The following is a 23459-nucleotide window of genomic DNA, read 5'->3' on the forward strand; positions in this document are numbered from 1 at the left end:
TAAAGCAGTGCTCCGGGGGGGCGGGGCTGCGCACTCCGGTGGATCAAAGCAAGTTCAGTATAATGCGGTTTCACTTATAGCGCGGTAAGATTTTTTGGCTCCCGAGGACAGTGTTATATCGAGGTAGAGGTGTATGTTATAAAAGGGATTGCGGAATACATTTTATAAAGCATTTCCAGTTTAGGTTGAATGGTTAAAACGTGAGCTGAGATTACCCCCGTATAGCAGCATTTTACATAAACGGAATTACATAACTAAGTGTGATTTTAAATCAATATAGAAAGCCAATGCAACCCCCATGGGACACTCATAGTTTGATTTAAGCCAGATTTATTTCAGGTTGGCTTAAGTCAATTATGAACACAAATTGCCGCAAACACAAGTAAGCCACTCTTAAACTGACATGAATCCCCACACAGCCTTTTTTACCTGTTTAACTAAATTGGTTTAAAATCACGCCTTTAATTAAACTGATGTGGCTTTCTTGTGTTGACAAAGCCTAAGTATTCTGTTCAGTGTCCTTAATTAGGGCTTGCAGAACTTTTCGAAGAGAAATAAAGAAGTTAAAAAAGATTAATATAATACCGGAAGAAAATGATGATAAAAATACATTGAAAAAACACCACAACTTACATATTGACAGGGGTAAAGTTTTCAAAAGTGTCTAGGTCGTATTTTAATAGGTGACAGAGGCTTACACTAGCACGTTTGTCAGCAAAACATAGTTAACATTGCTTGTCGGGTGGGGAGGTAATTATGCTGGCGGGAGAGCGGCTACACAGGAGACCTTACAGTGATGCAGCTGTGCCGCTGTAAGGTCCGTAGTGTAGACATAGCCTTAGTCATTTAGGAGCCTACGGGCTAGAAATTGACTGTCATAGCTAAAGCGGAATAACTACTGCTCTCTAGGCATGTTGGTATAACTCCCCTGTGGGGACACAGTATTCTGGAATAAAAGTGACTTTGTTCCAGAATAATTACTCCTCCTTCAGTTATTTGGCTATAACTATGATGGTCATTTCCCTGTGTAGACAAGTCCTAAATCTCGTCGTAGTCACTGAATGCCCAAAATGAAATAAAGGGAATCCAATTCCAGGTAGTTCAGGCTGCTTCCATCGTTCTAATCCTCTGTGGGGGAAATCAGCCAGTAGTAGCATGTGCAAATAATAGGAACATTGAGGTTTTGTGGATACCTGCTTTATACAGTCACTTTCATACTCAGAGCACTTCACAAACAGCTACTCAGTCTACAGATAATAGCCCAGCTTAGGAGTGGCCTCCAGGCTGTCACTCAGAGGCAAACAAAAATCTTCTCCCTTGAGCCACTGCACAGGGTAGATGTCCCTGTGTTCCCTGCATTCTGGCACTGTTCACTTTTGCTTCCTGCCAGGAAGCAGGACTATAAAAAAGGGGTCAGACCCCCACCAAGCTCACAGAGCAAAGCCAGTGTACTCCAGGGGGAGCAATCTGCTCCATTTGATGGATAGAGCAGGTTGTATTCTCTTTAGTGCAAGGACGAGTCCTGGCAGACTGTCTCTGGTACTCCTCCTGGGGTGGAGGAGGGGCATGTAGAGAGTCTTGCTCCATTTGAGAGAGCGCCCTCTGTGGAGTAATAGACCTGTTGAGAGTCTGGCTAGTAAACCCTCCCCCTCATTCAGAAAGGATCTCCAGAGAGAGAGGGAGAGCTGTAGCAGATATTTTAGTCATTCCACTCTACGAGAGGATGTCAGGGAACATTACAAAGTACATTTCCGAACCAGAAGAGCGTGTAGAGAGTGCTGGTTTTATTCACTACATTAATTGCACCTCACATATTACTCCTAATATTAAACGTGGCCACGTCACTTCACTATGTACTAGGGACATTTAGCTGCCAATTTTCCAATGATTGTAAATTGAGTGTGTCTGTTCAAGCCAGCCAAGATCAACTGTATTGGATTATTAATGTGTACGTGTGAGGAGAATTCAAACAAGGGGTACTTAACATCTTGAAAATGCCATCAAATGAATAGCAGAGGGAGAGTGATGTTTTCTGTTTTGGTCTGTTTATGCATTTCTGCATGGCTGGATCATATGCTCACTATCCCAAACACATCATTTTTATTTTTATTTCCCCCTGCTAATGAGGCCAGAGATGTTTAGCTGTAGGTCTTTTCACTGTTAAACACTGTGGCTGTCTCTCTACTATGAAAATGAACCAGAGTTTGAGAGTGGTTGCCACATCTCCTTCCTCCCAGTGCTTCACCCTCAGCCTGCACTCAAAGCGTTTGTCTTGTGGTGGATCTGACTTCTACACAGGGTCAGCCATGCTTAATACTTATTAGTAGGGCCCTACCAAATTCACGGTCATGAAAAACGCATCACAGACCATGAAATCTGGTCTCCTGCTGTGAAATCTGGTCTTTTGTGTGCTTTTACCCCATATTATACAGATTTAATGGGGGAGACCAGCGTTTCTCAAATTAGGGGTTCTGACCCAAAGGGGAATTGCAGAAGGGTCACAAGGTTATTTTAGGGGGGAGGTGTCTGATATTGCCACTCTTACTTCTACCCTAACTTCACAGCTGGGCAACCAGAGAGCGGAGGCTGTTGGCCGGGCACCCAGCTCCGAAGACAGCGCCCCGCCAGCAGAAGCACAGAAGTAAGGGTGGCAATACCATCCCATCCCACCCTTACTTCTGCACTGCTGCTTTCAGAGCTGGGCGGCCGGACAGTGGCAGCTGCTGACTGGGGGCCCAGCTGCGCAGGCAGCAGCACAGAAGTAAAGGTGGCAATACCATACCGTGCCATCCTTACTGCTGTGCTGCCGCTGGTGACGGCTCTTTCTGCAGAGCTGGGTTCCCAGCCAGCAGCCACCGCTCAGTTCTGAAGGCAGTGCTGCCACCAGCAGCAGCACAGAAGTAAGGGTAGCAGTACTGCAACCCCACCCTACAATAACCTTGTGACCCCCTCACAACTCCTTTTTTGGGTCAGGACCCCTATAATTGCAACACCGTGACATTTCAGATTTAAATAGCTGAAATGATGACATTTCTGATTTTTAAAATCCTATAACCGTGAAATTGACCAAAATGGTCTGTGAATTTGGTAGGGCCCTACCCATTAGAGCAAAACATCTGAGATATTATCTAGACTTTCTCCAGTAGTACATGTATCTCTCTCCACTTGCTAAAACAGGGGTTGAACTCTGTTGGCCCAGTACACACCAGTAGAGTAACTGTTTTCAACACTAATTTGGGGGGAAAGAAGAAATCCCCAAAACCCGATTTTGATGTCTGCTGTCAAACATGGCTCATTTTTCTGATGCAGAAGCAGCTGTCACTGGAGCCTTTTAAACCATGTAAAGGAACCAAGCACAATTTTAAAGCAGGTAGCCGTTTTTTTTCTCCACATAGTATAAACTGTAAACTGAGTTATTACTTACAGGACTGGATGGTAATTATGCCTTTCTAAGGAGGTGGTGTCAAACATGGTTCTAACTCTGGAACAATAGTGTGGATATGTAAAAGTATTATTGAACCCATCTGAAAGTCCAGACAGGGACGGCAAGTTGTATGGGCTCATGGTGCCCAGGCTCCAGCAAATTCAGGGCCCGGGGGCCTGGCTCCACCAATGTTCGGGTCTCTTCCCCGGCCCCACTTGCTGCCCCCACACACCTCCCCCGAGTGTCCCTGCCTGCCCTCGGCAGCGGGCAGATGGCCCCTGCAGCTGCGCGCTGCACTCCCTTGCCAGCCACTGCTTCTGCTGGCTACAAGGGAGTGGTGCCGGGGGCAGGCTGAGGTGGCTGCTGCACCTGTGAGGGAGGAGATGAGGAGGCTCATGGCAGCCCTTCCCCCCTCCCTCCCGTAGGTGACTCCGAGTCGACTCCGAGGAGGGAGGGCTTATTCTGGTTGGACCTGGGGAGCTTGGATGAGTGTCATGCTGGGGGGACTGGAGAGGGCCCCCTTCCCCTCCCCTCCACTCCCCTGGAGTTTGCTGCCGCCAGCAGGGAGAGGGCTGGGGGAGGAGTCCTCTGTGCCCCCCTGCCCCAGCCCCAGGGCAGCCTTCCTGCTGCACCCCAAACTCCTCATCCCTGGCCCAGCCCCATGCCCCGAACCCCCTCCCACACTCCGACCCTCTGTCCCATTCCAGAGCCCGTATCCAGCACCCCAAACACCCTCCCACATCCCCTCCTGCAGCCCAACCCCCTGTCCCAGCCCAAAGCCTGCACCCAGCACCCAAACTCCCTCCCAGAGCCCACACCCTGCACCCCAACCCACTGTCCCAGCCCAGAGCCTGCACCCAGCATCCAAACTCCATCCCAGAGCTCGAACCCCTCCCGCACCCAAACTCCCTCCCAGAGCCTTAACCGTGGGGGCTGGGGAGGGGAGGGACACAGACTTGGACCCGTTCTGGGCAACACCAAAAATTATATAAACCTGCCTCCCATGTATCCAGATGAGCTTTACTGCTAGTTTGTATCGGGTTTTTGATGTTTAAATTTCTCTCATAGGAACTTTATGAGTATAGCCCACATCCAGCCCTGCTTCACGAGGCAACGAGCCTCCTTGTTTACTAGCTTGTCAAATACAAACTAGCATACTTAGGATAGGCAGATTTGGTCCCAACTTTACATTCTAGAACTCAGAAACTTGTCATTTTTCGATTGTACCAGAGACACTATAGTGTGACCTGAAGGAAAATCCGCTGCAGAGTTCTAAAAAACAATGCTTGCTAAGTCAGTGGTCAAACCAGAAACACAGGGTGGAGGTGTGTGTGTGCGGTTGTTTTCAGTTTTCTAAAATCTTTTCCATCAGATATTCTAAGGGTGAAATTCAACTCTGTGACCCATGGTGATGGTCTGTTAGTACCACTGTGGATCTCTATTGCTATTGCAGAAATGTCAGTGGGAGTTTGGCATGTAGAATAGAGATGCACTCTGCAGCTTAGGGAGGAAAATTCAGCCCTGTGTTTTCAGACAAGCTGTGAGGCTTTTAGCCTGGTGCAAAATCAAACAGGAAGAGCTTCACTTTGTAGTTAGATTCCTCTTTTGCTTGGTAGGGTTAAGAGGGAAGAAAAGTGAAACAGTGATAATTTTGAAGAGCCTGTTCCATAACGACAATAATCATGTGCTCTTATAATAATACTCAGCTCTTACATCCACTGATCTTAAAGCACTTTATGGAAGTGGGCAAGTATTACCCCCACTCTAAATATGAGGAAACTGGGGCCCAGAAGCTAGCCAACGTTACACAGTGGTAGATCCAGAAATAGAACCCAGCTCTTGTGACTCACAGTTAAATGGCCTATCCACTGGGCCAGAATACTTCTCAAAGGCGAAGTGTGCTACTAAAATCCTTCCTTTTTCCTCCCTGCAAAGGGAACTAAGCTGTTCAGACATGTTTGTTTCTGTCAGGGTAACACTAATGTATATGCATATTTTTCTGTCTGGGGTGGAAGTGATTACTCTCTGTGTATTTTTCATTTTTAAAGATAAACTGAGACAGTTGCAGTTGAATTTAAAACCCTGGAGCTATGTCAATTTACATCAGTTGAGAATTTTATATTTCTTTACTTGTTACTTTCATTATTAAAAATGAAATAATTGTAATAATCTCATTAACATTTTGCCATTAATCCTATTTGTTCATATTGTGCATTTGTATCCATCTGGAGAATTAAACTAACCAAGTACCTTTCATTTTTATTCAGCCTTTAGTTTAATTTAACCAACCGAGTCACTTCCAGTTTGTGGCTCTCTTGCTGTAGCACGGTGCTGCCATGTTTGGGTTGCAAAATTCAAATATAGTTGGAAGAAGATGAAACTGTCCAGACTGTGTGCAGGAAACTTCCTCCTGCTCTTGTGCAGCGGCACAAAGGCTATCTACAATAGCATTCCCTGTGTTTCCCAGCCTCTAGGTAGGGCAGGGACTGTTTACTTCTGCTCTCCCCCATCCCCAGGAGTAGGATCCCCAAAAGAGGACAGGGAATGGTGGGGATGAATCAGTCTCATAATCCCCCTCTCCCATGACTCCCCTTCACCCGAACCAATGCGTAAAGCAGGGCTGGGGTGTTTGGGGGGGGAAGCAATTTTCTCTCTAGGATGGAGCATATGGTACACACACCCTTGTTGTGCAGAGATTCCCCAGAAGAGAGGCACAGTTTCCCCAGTGTTCCTCCTGGGGTAAAGCTGTTTGGGGCAGAGATGTAAAAGCCACAGACTGGACCGACATACGTTTATTGTTTTAACCAGAATATTTTCATGAGAGAAGAGCTGCATTTTTCTCCATGTTAAACTGATAAGGAGAGCCTTCTGTGACAGTGCAAACGGTCACCTTAGTAAGAATGACTCTATTAGGGAAAATGGTGTCAAAGGGTTGTGGAATCATGTGGCAAAACAACAGGAGGAGTAGCTGATAGATATAAAGTCCATCTACATTTTGAGCTGGAGGTATAATGCCCAGCTCAGGAAGGCATATTTGTGCTAGCTCTGATCTAGCAGTGTGCTAGAAATAGAAGTGTAGCTGCAGTGGTGTGAGCAACAGGAGGCCCACATACAATCCTGTCTGAGACACTAGGTATGTACTCAAGTGGCTAGCCCCTCCCACTGCTTGTGCTGCCATGGTTACACTCTATTTTTAGTGCGCTAGCTCAATCAGAGCTAGCACAGGTTTGTCTACCCAAGCTGGAAATTACAGCTCCAGCTCGAAGGGTAGACATACATTTGAGTTACCTTTTCAGCTTTGTCCTCAGAAACAAATTTTTTAAATTGTGTTGCACGCCTGATCACATCAGACTCAATCTGAACCCTTAATGTATTTCAGGACTGTATTGGACTCTGATCCTTATTCATCTGAGGGCAGATCTACACGTAAATGAAGGTGCTCAACACTGACAGGAGAGAGCTGACCCATCAGCAGAGTTAATCCATCTCCATGAGAGGTGGTAGCTGTGTTGGCGGGAGAAGCACTCCTGTTGACATAGCACTGTCTATACCGGGGGTTAGGTCGGTGTAACAATGTTGCTCCGAGGTATGAGTTTTTCACACCCCTAAGCGATGTAGTTATACCAAAGTAATTCTGTAGGATAGACCTGCCCTGAGTAACCTTTACATGTGGAGTCCTCTTAAAGTCAGTGGGACTCCTAAGCATCACTAGTGGGAGTAAGAGCTGCCAGATAAGGCCCATAGTGTTTTGCAAATTTTCAGATCAGCCCTTCAGATTTGGGCAGTCATGAAAATTATGATAGGTGGCAGCCTTAAGCAGTGTGAATTAATGTTAAGTACTCACTTACACTTCTAGACAGAGCTTAATGAATTTGGAGGTTTCTGCTTTGTGCGCAGTCGATGTTGATCACAGCAGAAACACACAGGCAACACTGACGGTCTCTATACAGCCTTTGCATACAAGAGAAGTACAAGTGGAATTCAGAGTGGGTGCTGAGAAGGGATTATACCTGTACCTGGTTCATCACTACTTCTGTTGATGGCTAACTTTCATAAACATTAAATATCACCTAATTTTTTCAGCTGGTTTTCCTCTACCTAGGGCAGGAGCATAAATCTTGGAAGGGAGGGGAAGGGAGTAGCAATCAATTGGTCTGTGTTACTGATGCTTTTCTGTCATAGTACTGTTATTTTTCTTAAGAAGAATGAATGAGAGATGTCCAGTGAAGTTAGCCAAAAACCCATCAGAGAAGAGAGGTGTGTCCATATTTTTTTCTCTGAAAGTCTTTGAAAACTCTAAGGATTCTTGTGACTTGAGTAAATATATTCTAGTGAAATAACATTATGTTTATGGTCTGAACTTCATTTTGTGTTTAATCTTAAACCACTGATTATTGGTAAAGGAATCAAATAACCATAGTTTAAAAAAATATATATCAATAATACATGTGTACCATCACCTAACTTATAGTAATATATTTCCTCTGTGATGGGGCCTTTATTCTTGTGATTAAAATATATAGGCCTACATTTTCAAAAGTGTCTAGAGCTTTTGGGTACCTCAGTTTTTGGGTGCTCAAATTGAGACATCTTAAAGGGCCCTGATTTTCAGAAAGGCCATCTGACTCTGGAAATCAGGTCCCTTTAAAGTGTCTCAAGTTGGATACCAGACATCACTAGCCACTTTAGACCATGAGGTCTCTGGTAACTGATGTACAGCTTATCATGGACGTGGTTACATTTCCAACGTATGAGAGTAATAACTCATTTCCTAATTTCTGCTTGCAGTATCCATAATGGAGTAATAGCAGTGTTCCAACGTAAAGGGCTCCCAGACCATGAACTTTACAACCTCAACGAAGGAGTTAGGTGAGTAACACAATCAGAGAGAGAGACGTTGCAGCACAGTTTTTAGAAAACTGATGTTGTTGGCCAGTAATCGTTGCTGACAACTTCCACAGTGAGGCCTTCTTTCTTCAGTTGTTTGTATTGGAACTGATAAAGAATATCATTAATCTGTCCTTATTGGTTAGGTGTTGGTTCCTGGTCAGCTGTATTTACTGCAGGACTCTTGTCTGCACATCAGAGGGAAAAACTAAATGTAGTGACCTGCCTGTGTCATGGAAACAAATATAGTCCTGTCTCAACCAGTCTGGAGCAGTCTAGATGACATTTAGAAAACAAGAGTGTAAATCCAGAGCAACAGCATTGACCTTAGTGGAGTTACTCTTGAGGATGGAGTGGAGGTTAAGGATAATCTAGCATGGCCCAATATCTAAACAAATACTTTGCTTCAGTCTTTAATGAGGAGCTTAGGGATAATGGTAGGATGACAAATAGGAATGAGGATATGGAGATAGATATTACCACATCCGAGGTAGAAGCCAGACTCAAACAGCTTAATGGGATGAAATCAGGGGGCCCAGATAATCTTCATCCAAGAATATTAAAGGAACTGGCACATGAAATTGCAAGCCCATTAGCAAGAATTTTTAATGAATCTGTAAACTCAGGGGTTGTACCGTAAGACTGGAGAATTGCTAACATAGTTCCTATCTTTAAGAAAGGGAAAAAAAGTGATCCGGGCAACTATAGGCCTGTCAGTTTAACATCTGTAGTATGCAAGGTCTTGGAAAAAATTTTGAAGGAAAAAATTGTCAAGGACATTGAGGTTAATGGTAATTGGGACAAAATACAACATGGTTTTACAAAAGGTAGATCATGCCAAACCAACCTGATCTCCTTCTTTGAGAAGGTAACAGATTTTTTAGACAAAGGAAATGCAGTGGATCTAATTTACCTTGATTTCAGTAAGGCATTTGATACGGTTCCACATGGGGAATTATTAGCTAAATTGGAAAAGATGGGGATCAATATGAAAATTGAAAAGTGGATAAGGAACTAGTTAAAGGGGAGACTACAATGGGTCGTACTGAAAGGTGAATTGTCAGGCTGGAGGGAGGTTACTAGTGGAGTTCCTCAGGGATCGGTTTTGGGACCAGTCTTATTTAATCTTTTTATTACTGACCTTGGCACAAAAAGTGGGAATGTGCTAATAAGGTTTGCAGATGACACAAAGCTGGGAGGTATTGCCAATACAGAGAAGGACCGGGATATCATACAGGAAGATCTGGATGACCTTGTAAACTGGAGTAATAGTAATAGGATGAAATTTAATAGTGAAAAGTACAAGGTAATGCATTTAGGGATTAATAACAAGAACTATTGTTATAAGCTGGGGAGGCATCAGTTGAAGGTAACAGAGGAGGAGAAGGACCTCGGAGTATTGGTTGATCACAGGATGACTATGAGCCGCCAATGTGATATGGACGTGAAAAAAGCTAATACGATCTTGGGATGCATCAGACGATGTATTTCCAGTAGAGATAAGGAGGTGTTAGTACGGTTATACAAGGCACTGGTGAGACCTCATCTGGAATACTGTGTGCAGTTCTGGTCTCCCATGTTTAAGAAGGATGAATTCAAACTGGAACAAGTTCAGAGAAGGGCTACTAGGATGATCCGAGGAATGGAAAATCTGTCTTATGAAAGGAGACTCAAAGAGCTTGGCTTGTTTAGCCTAACCAAAAGAAGGCTGAGGGGAGATATGATTGCTCTCTATAAATATATCAGAGGGATAAATACCAGGGAGGGAGAGGAATTATTTAAGCTCAGTACCAATGTGGACACAAGAACAAATGGATATAAACTTGCTATCAGGAAGTTTAGACTTGAAATTAGACGAAGGTTTCTAACCATCAGAGGAGTGAAGTTCTGGAACAGCCTTCCAAAGGGAGTAGTGGGGGCAAATGTGGCTTCAAGACTAAGCTTGATAAGTTTATGGAGGGGATGGTATAGTGGAATAGCCTAATTTTGGCAATTAATTCGTCTTTGACTACTAGCGGTAAATATGCCCAATAGCCTGTGATGAGATGTTAGATGGGGTGGGATCTGAGTTACTACAGAGAATTCTTTCCTGGGTGTCTGCCTGGTGAGTCTTGCCCACATGCTCAGGGTTTAACTGATCGCCATATTTGGGGTCGGGAAGGAATTTTCCTCCAGGGCAGATTGGCAGAAGCCCTGGGGGTTTTTCGCCTTCCTCTGCAGTGTGGGGCATGGGTCACTTGCTGGAAGATTCTCTGCACCTTTAAGTCTTTAAACCATGATTTGAGGACTTCAATGGCTCAGACACAGGTTTGATACAGGAGTGGGTGGGTAAGATTCTGTAGCCTGCATTGTGCAGGAGGTCAGACTAGATGATCATAATGGTCCCTTCTGACCTTAAAGTCTATGATTCTATATACCTTGGTCCAGAATCGGGTCCACAGTTTTCTTTTAACAGATTGGCTATTAATATTTTTTTTTTCAGATTGCTCTTGCATAATGTGCCAGGCTATTTCTTTTAATTAGTTTAATGATAAACCTGCTTCATACATTTTGCTCAATTGACCATTCATTTTGCTGGGCTTGGGGGACAACAGTTGCTGATTCATACCAGAGCTGATGGAGGGCACATTGCAAAATCTAGACCAAAAGCGTCTGTCATAAACAACACATCAGTAGTGCAAAACTTGGGGTGTTAAAACAGTGCATACTGTTGCTTAGAGGTTGGAAATTCCAGTTATGGAAGCCTCCTCAGGGCTCCTGACCATTTGGAACTTATTCCCATGGCTGCAGCACAACACAGTCCAAAATGATCATCGGTTTCAGGAAATGTGTACACCTTTCCTTTGTGAGGCTGATTTATGCCTTTAAGGCACTAACTTGTGTTGGGGGTTTGTAGAGACCTTAACCAGTGGGAGCTCCAGGAGTAACACAGAGCAAGCCTGGCCATTGGGTCACCCCGTAAGAGGATGCAGTATATACTGGCTGGGACAAGAGAGGCAGGTGTAGCACCAGCCTCTGCACGCATCCCTCAAAGTGGCTAGCAGGATTATCCTCGCACAGTGCATCAGTGTGAACAAGTGCAAGGTGGTGCCCGGTCATTGCAGGAGAGGGTGGGGGATGAAAAGAAGGAATGATTCACTGCACATCCATCCATTGTACATGCAGCGTCTGCTCCTTGGAACTGCAGAGTCACCAAGCATAGTCCAGTTTAGTCTTGCATAGCAAGAGCTTTCCTGCAGGCTTCACTTGTCAGAAAACATGAACAGATTAAAAAGCCATGGTTGGGCTAAAACCCAGCTAGCCTCTCCACTTTTATGTAGAGGTTTGCTTCCTCTTAGGCTCCAGGTTAGATTGACCATTCTCTAACCGTGATCCTCCTTTTCAGTGAATACCCGGGAATTGTTTTTTATAAAGCTCCTGATATGCCCAATGATCCTTCATAAAAACACTGTTGTGAGGGGAATATAAGTGGCTTGGAGGGTTGTGCAGGGGTCGGGAAGATCTGTATCAAGAGGAAGCATTTGTGCAAACGCCAACTGCTAGACAGTCTCTTAAGCAGATTAGAACACATTTGTGCACATAGCAGCAACAGCTGTCTCTTCTGAACTGTCCACTTTTTGACTTAACTACATTTTTCTACTGCACATGGTCAATATGCAGTTTTTGAATCCTCGTGACTATTTAAAATCAGAATTTCTTTTTTCAAATTTACTTAAGCACAATGAGGACTATTTGCATGCCTCGGTTCAAAGGTCATTCAGACATTATTGCTGTAGCTGTGTCCAAAAATTGAAATTAATGTTATTCTGAAGTGGGACAAATGTAATCACCCTCTCACAACCTCAGACTTCACTGCATTTTTCCCCCCCACAAAAAATGTTACCTTTAGGCAAAGACTGAGCCTGGAAAATTTCACCTCAGATGCTGTATTTTCTTCACAGTTACAAGATAATAAGAGAAGTTATTTTCCAACTATAAAGAATGCAGTTTCTACTGGCAATTATTGTAATTAAATCATGAAAAGAATTGAGTAGCATCATAACACAAATATTAATATGTGGGGAAATAAGTTATACCTACAACATTTGTGCATTTTCCCGTTGACTCCCAAACCCATGTGTGCAGCATTAGGGCTTGTGATTAATATGATTTGAATAAGATATATCTTTGCAACATTACATCTTTCATACCAATATGGAAATATTTTCCTCTTAGCTCAGTATGTAAAATTTCTGTTCTCCATGAGTTGCAGTTTTTCCCTTGCCAAAGTCACCATTACATTTGACACTGATTGGTCTCTGGGTTGGCAGTCTTGGCAGACTATGTAGCAAGTCACTAGCAGAACCAGAACTAGAATCCAGGTCTCCTGATCCCCAGTCCCACGTTGTAATCCTTGGTTCTCAACCTTTTCCATACCGTGATCCCTTTTTTCATACATCCTGGGACTCCCCATCCTATTCAGCAATATGGGAAGAACTGGGTAGGTCTGACTGCCCTCCCCTTCCCCCAGATCCAAACTTGCCCCCTTCTGATCTTCAGCAGCACAAAATAAATGTTGTTGGGGTTACAAATGAAATGCATGCTAGGGTGATAAAGCAGATGGTTCCCCAAGGTAAGTAGCTATAGCTATGAGTGCAAATACATTCTAAGAAAATGATAACCCACTAGTGCTCTGTACCCTGAATACTGCTATTAAAGAACCATAGAGGGCCTGGCTTCATTTATACCAAAGCTCCTTTCCACCACCATGGAATTGTACAGATACCTTAAAGAGGGAGTAAATTACATTTAGGGCCAAAGGGACTGATTTTACTTCACTTGCACTATTGTAAATCATGAGTGACTCTAGTGGAGTTACATTGTTGTAAAACAAGTTTAAGGGAGGGAAGAAATAGCTCCAAAATATAATTGATTTACATCCTGAACTCCTTAACACAGCTTTTATTCAGTCCTTATCAGTTGGTTCAATGGGAATTTGGCTGAGAAAAGATTTAAGGTAATGTCCCATAATTATTATAGTCACCTTAATTTTCAGCCAAGTTAAAAAAAAAAGTCAAAATAAAGAATTTTTAACAAAAACCTATATATATAGAATCTCTCTGCTTAACTCTTCTTTTATCTGTGACTGTGTGATATTAATAACCATACAGTGGAGACCTGCGGGAGTTCTCTTTCCCCATTCCTTTAGTCGGATGTTATTATTTACACTCCTCAAAAATTAAGGAAGAAATAGAAGGAAGAGGAAACGATGAGGAAGCAGGATATCCAGTATTAAAGATGATGTATATTTATAGCTGCCTCTCCTCTGAGCTTCAGGAAGCTAATTGGATACAAGAAAGGCAAATTTCAGCAGCATTTCCTCAGTTGTTGAAAAATTTTGTACCTGATAAAAGAATCTCTTTCTTCACGACTTTCATAATTTAATAGCTAATAAAGTTAAGGTCAATTATAATAATGAACTAGATTTTTTTCATTCTGAGTAGCATTTAGGAATTAATTTCAAAGTCAACCGAAGAAGAAGCAACATGAAGATATAAAAGTGTATTTTATGTGAGTTGATATTAGCATCTTAATTTGTAAAGTCTTTAAACAGACAGAGTAGATTTAGAGCCAAAAAGATACAAGCCTCATGAGTGCAAAATGGCTCTTGGTAAAATGAGAACTGTTTAAAAATCAGTTCTCATATCCGATCAGAAATCTCATTTTAATTTAACCTGGACTCCATCACAGAAGTATGTGTAATCAGACATAGCTATTCAGTACTGACCATTGCCCGTGGCCTGATGGATTGGTACAACATATTTTGTTAAAGAAAAGAAATGCATTTTTGCAAACAATTTTGTTGGGTTCGGTTCTGCTTTGGATCACTTATTAGTAAGCATAGGTACTGAGAACATCAAACACTGATGTTCTAATGCTTCTCAATGACCTCAGCATTTCATTGATAATTGAAGTCAGCAATAAAGTACCCGTATTGTTAAAGATTCAAAGGGGAGAAAGCACCCAGTGCTGTCAGTTCTGCCTCTACCCTGTAAGCAGAGGTGCTAATACATCCATAATGCTGCTTGGTATGCTGCATTTCACTGCTCATGTAAGTGCAGGTTGTGTACTTTTTAGCTTTATTTCTTTCTCATTTGAACTACTAAGTACCAAGATTTTAGTTCATCAGAGCTTAGGGTTAGTTTTCTAATCAAGAGAATGCCATTTTATAATCAACATTTGTAACTCCAGTAATTAGCCATCACATCTAATGATGGTATAAAGCCATCTATGTATTAGCTATTTACAAACCACCTAATAGAGTCAACAAGGAAGTTGGGACTGGAGTTTAAAGAGCCAATAACTTGAAGGGAAGGTGGAAATAAAGCAAGAGATTGCCATATAACAATGTCCTCCAATATTCTTTTTCTGAGCTGTGATACCAAGGTTATATTGCGGAGCGAGGTCTGGAGTGGCGGTGTCTCTTTCATATGAGAAATAAAATCTCTGTGGAAATTTACAGCCCTTTCATTACAGACTAGATTCAGCCAACCTTACTTATACTGAGTTGTGCCTTATTCCGTGACATGTCCCATTGAAATCAATGGACCTGCTTGGGAAGTAAGCTACTCACCAGGAGGCAGAATCTGGCACTATGCACCATTTCAACAGTTGAGATGAATTGAGATTTTTGTGAACGACCCCTAGATTTGAAGGTCAAGGTGTTGTAGGCAGAGGGTGCTCAGTAGAGGGTCCTCAGCTGCAGGATTCACTTCCCATGTTCATCCAACAAATCCTGGGTCTGTTGACCTTCAGAGCACTATTCAAGGTTTATCTACTCACCTAGGTTGAGCTTTTGAAAGCCGACTAGGGGATTTGAACATACCATTCCCATTAATTGTAATGGGAGTTGCATGACTAAATCCCTTAGCTGGCTTTGACCATTTCGATGCTAGACTGTTATCTGAAGGAGTGTGTCTGAGTCGGTTGAGTTTCTAGGGGAGAGTTCTTTTCATGCTGAATTTTGTCCAGTTGGGCTCCCTTGAAAATCCCACTCCTTGTTTTCATTTTTTAATTTCATGCGTTCCTAATATGTCTGCACAGAGTGCACCAGGGTCATGATGGGCATATTCTTATCAATATAAAGAAGTAATACACATGGCCCCATGCTAGATGTTGACATGCTCCTTCTCGTAATGGCAACTGTCTCTGCACACTGCAGGGCAGAATGTGCTGAATCTTGTGGTGTTCCACAGGTAAGTTTCCATCTCCTGTGGGGCGTTTTGGGAAGGAGGATAGGGCAGAAGAGGGGCATATAGAGGGGAATGGTCTACTGGGCTTCAGAAATAGGGCATGTTTTTTAAAAAAAAAATAATTATTATTTTTCAAGGCCAGAAGAAGGAAACAAAGGGAAGGGAAAGGGGACCACACACAACAAAGTGTCTGCATTCATATATAGTGAAACTTGTCTTGTACGACCACAGTAGGGACCAAAATATTTAATTGAGGTGGGTCTTTAACCAAATTTCACATACAGTTGTACTGAGTTCCTTCAGTTGTCAGATGGGGCCAGATTTTCAAGCGTTCAGCAACCACAGCTGTGACTAGATTCTCAAATTGTTCAGCACCCAACGTGCATCAAGTGAGACTTTGCTGCATAGGCCTTGTGCTGGTTCTCTACACGGGCGAATTTCACCTTGAATACATTGGTTCTGGCATTAGAGCTGGTGGGATTCAGTTGTTTCGTTTGACGGTGGTTTATGGGAATTGTATTTTGTGTAGGTTGGCACTTCCACAGTTTGGCTTAGAGGCTCTCATTTGAAGGAGTGATATGCTGCATTTTAACCTGATTTTGCACTGAAGACGTGTGAAATTTGGAGTTTTAATTTAACTGGCCCAGATTCATTCTGGATGTTCATGACACTTGGCTCAGTGTCAAGCTTGTCACAAAACCCAGAGAGTTTCACCGGGTTTCAGGTTTCTTTATGAACACTTGGCACAACTCTGTTATTAAAGTCACTTAGGGCCCAAACCTGCAGTCCAGAGCTCTAAAAACTCAGACCGCACCTCATTAAAGCAAGCCAAACTCTCATTCCTTTGGAATTACGTTATTTCGAAATCTGCCAGATTGCTCAGAGCCACATACCAGCATAGAATACTAAGATTTTTCATATTCTTCCACTTCTGAAGTGCAAGTGAAGTGAAATTCTGGTCTCAGTTAATTAGGCGTAAATACAAAGTAACTCAAGTGACTTCAGTGGTGTGATACCAAATTTATACCAATGCAGCTGAAGGCAGAATTCAGCCTCTCTTCTTTTAGTTAAGAAAATCACTTGTGTATTTGAACCATAACTATAGTCATTAACAGGTCTAAATCTCCTACAATAAATATTTCTGAGCATTTAGAGATGTTGGTTTAAGGGTTTATTATAGTGTGTTATCCCTGTTTAATATGCTTCTGGTTAAACATTTTTAGAAGGAAAGATGCAACTTAAAACACTTCATAAGATCAGCAGTCTTCCTTTCTTATACACAATGCACATTGGGTACAATTTGTTGATTGTAAAAATTCTTTTTTTATTCTCTATTCCCTAATACAGGCAACTACTGAAAACTGAGCTGGGATCCTTTTTTACTGAATACCTGCAGGTTTGTGGGGTTTTCGTTTTTCATTTAGCTTCTTACATTTGTCAGTGCTGCTGAGTAAAATTGTTTGGCTGAACAAGCAGTAGGCAAATCCTTTTGTAATGGGTTGGATCACAGAAACCCCCTTGGGAACTGCCAACTGATGTGCCAAGACTACTTCTGCCCCTGCTTTCCTATCCAGCTTGGGACTCCAGCACCCTGTCTTGTTGAGCCAGACACGCCAGTCTGCTTCAACACAGATCCAGGGTCTGAACCACGTGCCCCAAAGTTGCAGACTTAACTGAAAGCAATTTAAGAAGTGTTCCTGTCTTTAACACTCAGATGCCCAACTCCTAATGGGGTCCAAACCCCAAATAAATCCGTTTTACCGTGTATAAAGCTTATGCCGGGTAAACTTATAAATTGTTCGCCCTCGATAACACTGATCAAGAGATATGCACAGTTTTTTGCGCCCTCCCCCCCCGGTATTAATACATACTCTGGGTTAATTAATAAGTAAAAAGTGATTTTATTAAATACAGAAAGTAGGATTTAAGTGGTTCCAAGTAATAGCAGACAGAACAAAGTGAATTACCAAGCAAAATAAAATAGAACACATGAGTCTATTTCTAAGAAAACTGAATACAGATTAAAACGTCACCCAGTAAGCTTCCTTCTAGTCTGGGTCCAGCAACAACTCACACCCCCTAGAGTTACTGTCCTTTGTTCCAGTTTCTTTCAGGTATCCTTGGGGCTGGAGAGGCTATCTCTTGAGCCAGCTGAAGACAAAATGGAGGGGTCTCCCACAGGCTTAAATAGACTTTCTCTTGTGTGTGGAGGTCCCCTCCTCTCTCCTATGAAAAGTCCAGCTCCAAGATGGAGTTTTGGAGTCACATGGGCAAGTCACATATCCATGCATGACTCAGTTTTTACAGGCAGCAGCCATTGCTTACCTGCTCCCTTGAACGTCCTCATTTAGACTTCTTATGTGGATTGGAGCCTCCCAAGATCCATTGTCCCTTAAGTGCTTCGTGATTGGGCACTTAATTTGCACATTCCTTTCTCAAGAAGTTGACCAAGTGCTTTACAAAGGCTACTTAGAAATCAAGCAAGTATACAGCCAATATTCCTAACTTCAAGTACAAAAATGATACATGCATAGAAATAGGAGGAATGTATTTAGTAGATCATAACCTTTACATAGATATGTTACATGGCATATGTAGCATAAAACATATTCCAGTTATATCATATATACATTCATAAGCATATTCCCATGAAGCCTTATGGGGTACACCGTCACACCTTTACCTTTCTATTACCTTAAAGTTAAGGATAAAAATAGGATTTGTTCCCCTTCCATCAATGTCACATTGGTTGAAATTTCATACCAGGTCAGATATTGAAATATTTGACCAGAGGTCTTTGTACCACATGTATTTTAAGGACACTATTAAGGAACTTTATTGGGGTCACTTATAAAGGAAGGGTTCAGATCATGGCTACAGAATGGACAATATTTGCCCTTAACTGTGACAGTGGGATTCCTATAAATACTATTTGTTCCAGTATTCTGACGTGATTTATTATCCTGATTCAAAGCCCTCTAAAGTCTGTGGAAAGACTCATAGACTCATAGACTTTAAGGTCAGAAGGGACCATTATGATCATCTGGTCTGACCTCCCGCATGATGCAGGCCACAAAGCCGTCCCTACCCTTTCCCTTGACTCTGCTGTTGAAGTCCCCAAATCCTGTGGCTTAGAGACTTCAATTAGCAGAGAATCCTCCAGCTAGCGATCCCTGCCCCATGCTGCGGAGGAAGGCGAAAAACCTCCAGGGCCTCTGCCAATCTACCCTGGAGGAAAATTCCTTCCCGACCCCAAATATGGCAATCAGTAAAACCCCGAGCACGTAGGCAACATTCTCCAGCCTGACCCTCATTAGCCATTATACTATTTACCTGCCATGGCACGCTGTTCCTTTGACTAAAATCACGTTATCCCATTAAACCATTCCCTCCATAAACTTATCTAGCTTAATCTTAAAACCAGACAGGTCCTTCGCCCCCACCGTTTCCCTCGGAAGGCTGTTCCAATATTTCACCCCTCTGACGGTCAGAAACCTTCGTCTAATTTCAAGCCTAAACTTCCTCACAGCCAGTTTATATCCATTCGTTCTCATGTCCACATTAGTACTGAGCTGGAATAATTCCTCTCCCTCCCTGGTATTTATCCCTCTGATATATTTAAAGAGAGCAATCATATCCCCCCTCAGCCTTCGTTTGGTCAGGCTAAACAACCCGAGCTCCTCGAGTCTCCTTTCATACGACAGGTTTTCCATTCCTCTGATCATCCTAGTGGCCCTTCTCTGTACCCGTTCCAGTTTGAGTTCATCTTTTTTAAACATGGGAGACCAGAACTGCACACAGTACTCCAAATGAGGTCTCACCAGCGCCTTATACAATGGTAGCAGCACCTCCTTATCCCTACTAGATATACCTCGCCTAATGCATCCCAAGACTGCATTGGCTTTTTTCACCGCCACGTCACATTGTCGACTCATAGTCATCCTGCGGTCTACAAGGACCCCGAGGTCTTTCTCCTCCTCTGTTACTTCTAACTGATGCGTCCCCAGCTTGTAACTAAAATTGTTGTTAGTCATCCCTAAATATTTGACTCCTATTGACTTCAGTGGTTTTGGATCAGGTCCTGTTATGAGCATTTATTGACCGATGAGATTTGGTTTTAATATTTCATTTTATAGTGAAAGCCCACATCTAATATTATAAATCTCAGCATAATACAGATTTTTATTAAACGGATCCTTTTCAATAGGGTCCAAATATTTAATTTAGGTGAAAATTCTGTGGGATTCCTCAAGTCTCTTGTGCTGTAATTAATCAGGAAGCCATTTATTAATAATTATACATGATCTTACTTTTAAAATACAATTTACTACCTCCCTTGCTGATTAAATGGTGTATGGCCTATGCTAATGTTTGTAAAAAGCTTTAATATCCCCAGATGGAAGTTGCTATATACTGGCAGAGCTAAGAATATGATTATCATCATCATTTTACAAGTGTCCTAGTAGCTTTAAACAAGAAGATGGACATAGAAATAAAACTTCATTAATGAACAGCAGCCACTAAAACAGCTTTCTTGTTTTAAAAAAAAATCTACAATGGCTTCAAAGAAATATGGAGTTGTAGAAATGAAAGGTGTGTGTATTTTATTTACAGAATCAGCTGCTTACAAAAGGCATGGTAATACTGAGGGACAAGATCCGGTTTTATGAAGGTAACTCAAACTTCAGCAGTGCTGCAGCTGTTCAAAGGACTGGATCTAAAGCACACTGAAATCAATGAGATTCCTTTCACTGACTTCAATGGGCTTTGGATCGGGTCCCATAACAGGAGGTTGTTCCAGTGTCACTTACAGTTTCATGTTCCTATTGGCTTCCACCAAGGAGAAATGTTTGCCTAGCACATCAACTAACCAAACCTCCTGTTTGGATGTTTACGTTTTCATTCAGTTATAACTTGTTTAAAATTAAATAGATGTGGAAAACAGAATACAATGTTTTATTAAATGACAATGTAAACCCTGCAATCCCAATTAGCTGAAAAGTCATGGGAACACACTCTGATCTCACTTAAACCTGGGTATATCCTGAGTAATTCTGTTGTCTTTAGTAGAGTTACTCTGGGTTTACATTGGTATAAATGAGGTCAGAAGCTGTGCCATTGTGTTGTCATGGCTCCATTTGTCTGTCTGTCTGCAGTTAAAGTGGTTATAAATGTCACCTAACTGAGGCAACTATTAATGAAATTTCTTTTATATTTGAAAGAATCAGTCCAAGTATTAAGTAAATAAATGCAAAGAGAAGGAACAAAAATTCAGAGTATTGGCCAGATTCTGCTCTCCTATACACCAGTATAAATCTCGAGTATCTCCACTGAAGACAGTTGTCCACTGGAATTACTCCAGATTTACATCAGTGTAACTAGGAGTAGAATCTCGCCCTATCTCTCCACACAGACACTCTAGTTTCTCTCACTTGCATTCACTAGAGATCTGCAAAAGAGATGTTGTCAAATCAGTCTTTTAATGAGTCTACATGAATGCAGAAATCAAAAAATACCTCTTAAAATTGCTAGCACAAATTCACTGGCAGAATTATAGTATGGTCAAATACATTCTGCTTACTTAGCCTCCAGCTGCTATTTTACCTGAATACAATATTCTTCATTCCATGGCCTATGCTGTTGTGCAGCAGTTAGAGGTGATTTTTAAATTGGCTGTGTCACCCAGAGGAAGCTATATTTCATTGGCAGGTGAAGTAATTTCTGAATATAGATTATAAAATAAAACATCTGAGAACCTTTTGGAGTCCAAGACAGTTTTAAAGAAATGCAGTTTTCTTTCAACTGCACCACAATGTCAAAACGCCTCTTAGTCTAAATACACCATTTGATCAGTTTCCTAGAGAAAGCCATTGGCATTACTTACAGCTATCTCTGAATTTTAAATGTGATCTTTCATTGCTGTCTGCTTATTTGATTGGATCAAGACTGTTATTGAACCCAAATCTGTTAATGAAAAGACAATTTCCCCTGACCACAGCAAACAGAAAACGTATTTGACATACATTCCTCAAACTCCTCTAGAGCCGATCATAGAGTGCTTTAATTATTTAACATAACACCTACAAAATCACAGACAACTGGACTGTAAGGATTTCAAGGTTTTCACAGCTTTCTTGCAAATTATAAATCAGATTTTTCAGTCTCAAATTGGTAAATCAAAAGGAGAAACCAGTCAATTTTTAAAATCACACTGTACAGGTAATTTTTTTAAAAGTTGATATTAGATTGATATTTGATATCAATCTAATAACATTTAAGATGCAAAACTGAGAAACAAACATTGAAATGCATCTTGCTTCTCCTGTAACTGAAATGAAACTCAGAAACCTTGCATGTGTAAAATGTCAACAAACTCTTAGGCTAGATTGCTAATTTGATTTAATGCCATATATAGTTTACTTAAAACAGGTCATTAAAATGTGTGTGGTGTAAAAATATTGTGGGCCCATGGAAAATATTATGTGTCTGTTTCATACAAGAATGACCACATCAGGCCTATGTTTACATGAGCTGAGTTTCCTTTATCCCTGCAAATACTGTAGGAAATCCAAAGGCTTTTGCTTGACAGTAAAACAAACATTCTCAGAGGACATGAAAGTCAAATTCTTTTGTGTGAAATATGCTAATCACCAATTGATTCTAAGCATTCTTCCACATCCCACAGTAAAAGGTCTGTCTGGGAAAATGCAGTTTACTGTGCAGATAGAGGAGCAGCTGTTCTGAGTCACTGTTGTTGCTGCATTGAAATTCATTGCTTTGCAAAGTAGACAGTGCTGAGCAGACTGCCCATAAAATATAAGAGATGAGCTAAGATAAAGACACATTCCCAACAGGATTAGGGTTGCCAACTTTCTAATAGCAGAAAACCTAGGGTTACCATTCGTCCGGATTCCCCCGGACATGTCCGGATTTTTGTGCTAAAAATAGCGTCCGGGGGGAATTTGTAAATGTCCGGACTCCCCTCCCCCCCCCCGCCCCCATGCAGAGCGCGCGCAGCTAACAGGGCAGCCGGCCGGATGGTGCCACTTACATGGGGCTCTGACAGCCAGAGAGAACCCCTCCTCCCCCCTGCAGCTGAGAGCACTCCCTCCCTGCCTTCGCAGATCGCCTCGGGCAGTCTGGAGCTCCTCCCCCGCTCCTCCTCCCCTGCCAGCCAACGTGCGGGGATGAATGGCTCAGGTCCTTCCTGAGCAAGTTCACAGAGACATTAGGCGAAGGCCAACAACAAGGAGGCCAGGGGGTCGGAGAAGGGGCAGGGAGGTTTTGGATGCGGCAGTCAAGAGACGGGGGGGGGGGGGTCGGGAGTTCGGGGGGGCTTTCTGGGGGAGGGTGTGGATAAGGTTTTGGGCAGTCAGGGTACAGGTAGGGGGTAGGGTCCTGGGGGGCAGTTAGGGAGGGGGGTCTTAGGAAGGGGCAGTTAGGGGATAAGGAACAGGGAGGCTTAGGTAGGGGGTGGGGTTCTGGAGGGCAGTTAGGAGCAGGGGTCCCAGGAGGGGGCAGTCAGGGGACAAGGAGCGAGGGGGGGGTTGGGAGTTCTGGGGGGGGGCTGTCAGGGGGCAGGAGTGGGGAGAGGGATCGGAGCAGTCAATGGGACAGGGAGCAGAGGGGTTTAGATGGGTTGGGAGTTCTGGGGGGGGCTGTCAGGGGGTGGGGAGTGGTTGGATGGGGCATGGGAGTCCCAGGGGTCTGTCTGGGGGTGGGGGTGTGGATAAGGGTTGGAGCAGTCAGGGTACAGGTAGGGGATAGGATCCTAGGGGGCCAGTTAGGATGGGGGGAGGGTCTCAGGAGGGAGCAGTCAGGGGACAAGAGGCAGGGAGGCTTAGGTAGGGGGTGGAGTCCTGGGGGGCAGTTAGGGGCAGGGGTCCCAGGAGGGGGCAGTCAGGGGACAAGGAGCG

At 42.8% G+C, this 23459-nt stretch overlaps 1 protein-coding gene across 6 annotated transcripts in view; it reads left to right on the forward strand.

Moving 5' to 3' along the window:
• The window catches only part of PRR5 (proline rich 5), a 145456-nt gene that overhangs the window by 71329 nt on the left and 50668 nt on the right, over nucleotides 1–23459 (forward strand). For all 6 annotated transcript variants that reach the window (XM_054038085.1, XM_054038059.1, XM_054038043.1 and 3 more), the window contains 3 exons: nucleotides 8213–8293; nucleotides 16891–16939; nucleotides 20158–20215. In XM_054038085.1, coding sequence (XP_053894060.1) covers nucleotides 8213–8293; nucleotides 16891–16939; nucleotides 20158–20215 — 188 coding nt within the window. The remainder of the gene's footprint in view (nucleotides 1–8212; nucleotides 8294–16890; nucleotides 16940–20157; nucleotides 20216–23459) is intronic.

The sequence above is a fragment of the Malaclemys terrapin genome, chromosome 1 (genome assembly GCF_027887155.1).
Source record: "Malaclemys terrapin pileata isolate rMalTer1 chromosome 1, rMalTer1.hap1, whole genome shotgun sequence".
NCBI classification, from domain to species: Eukaryota; Metazoa; Chordata; order Testudines; family Emydidae; genus Malaclemys; species Malaclemys terrapin.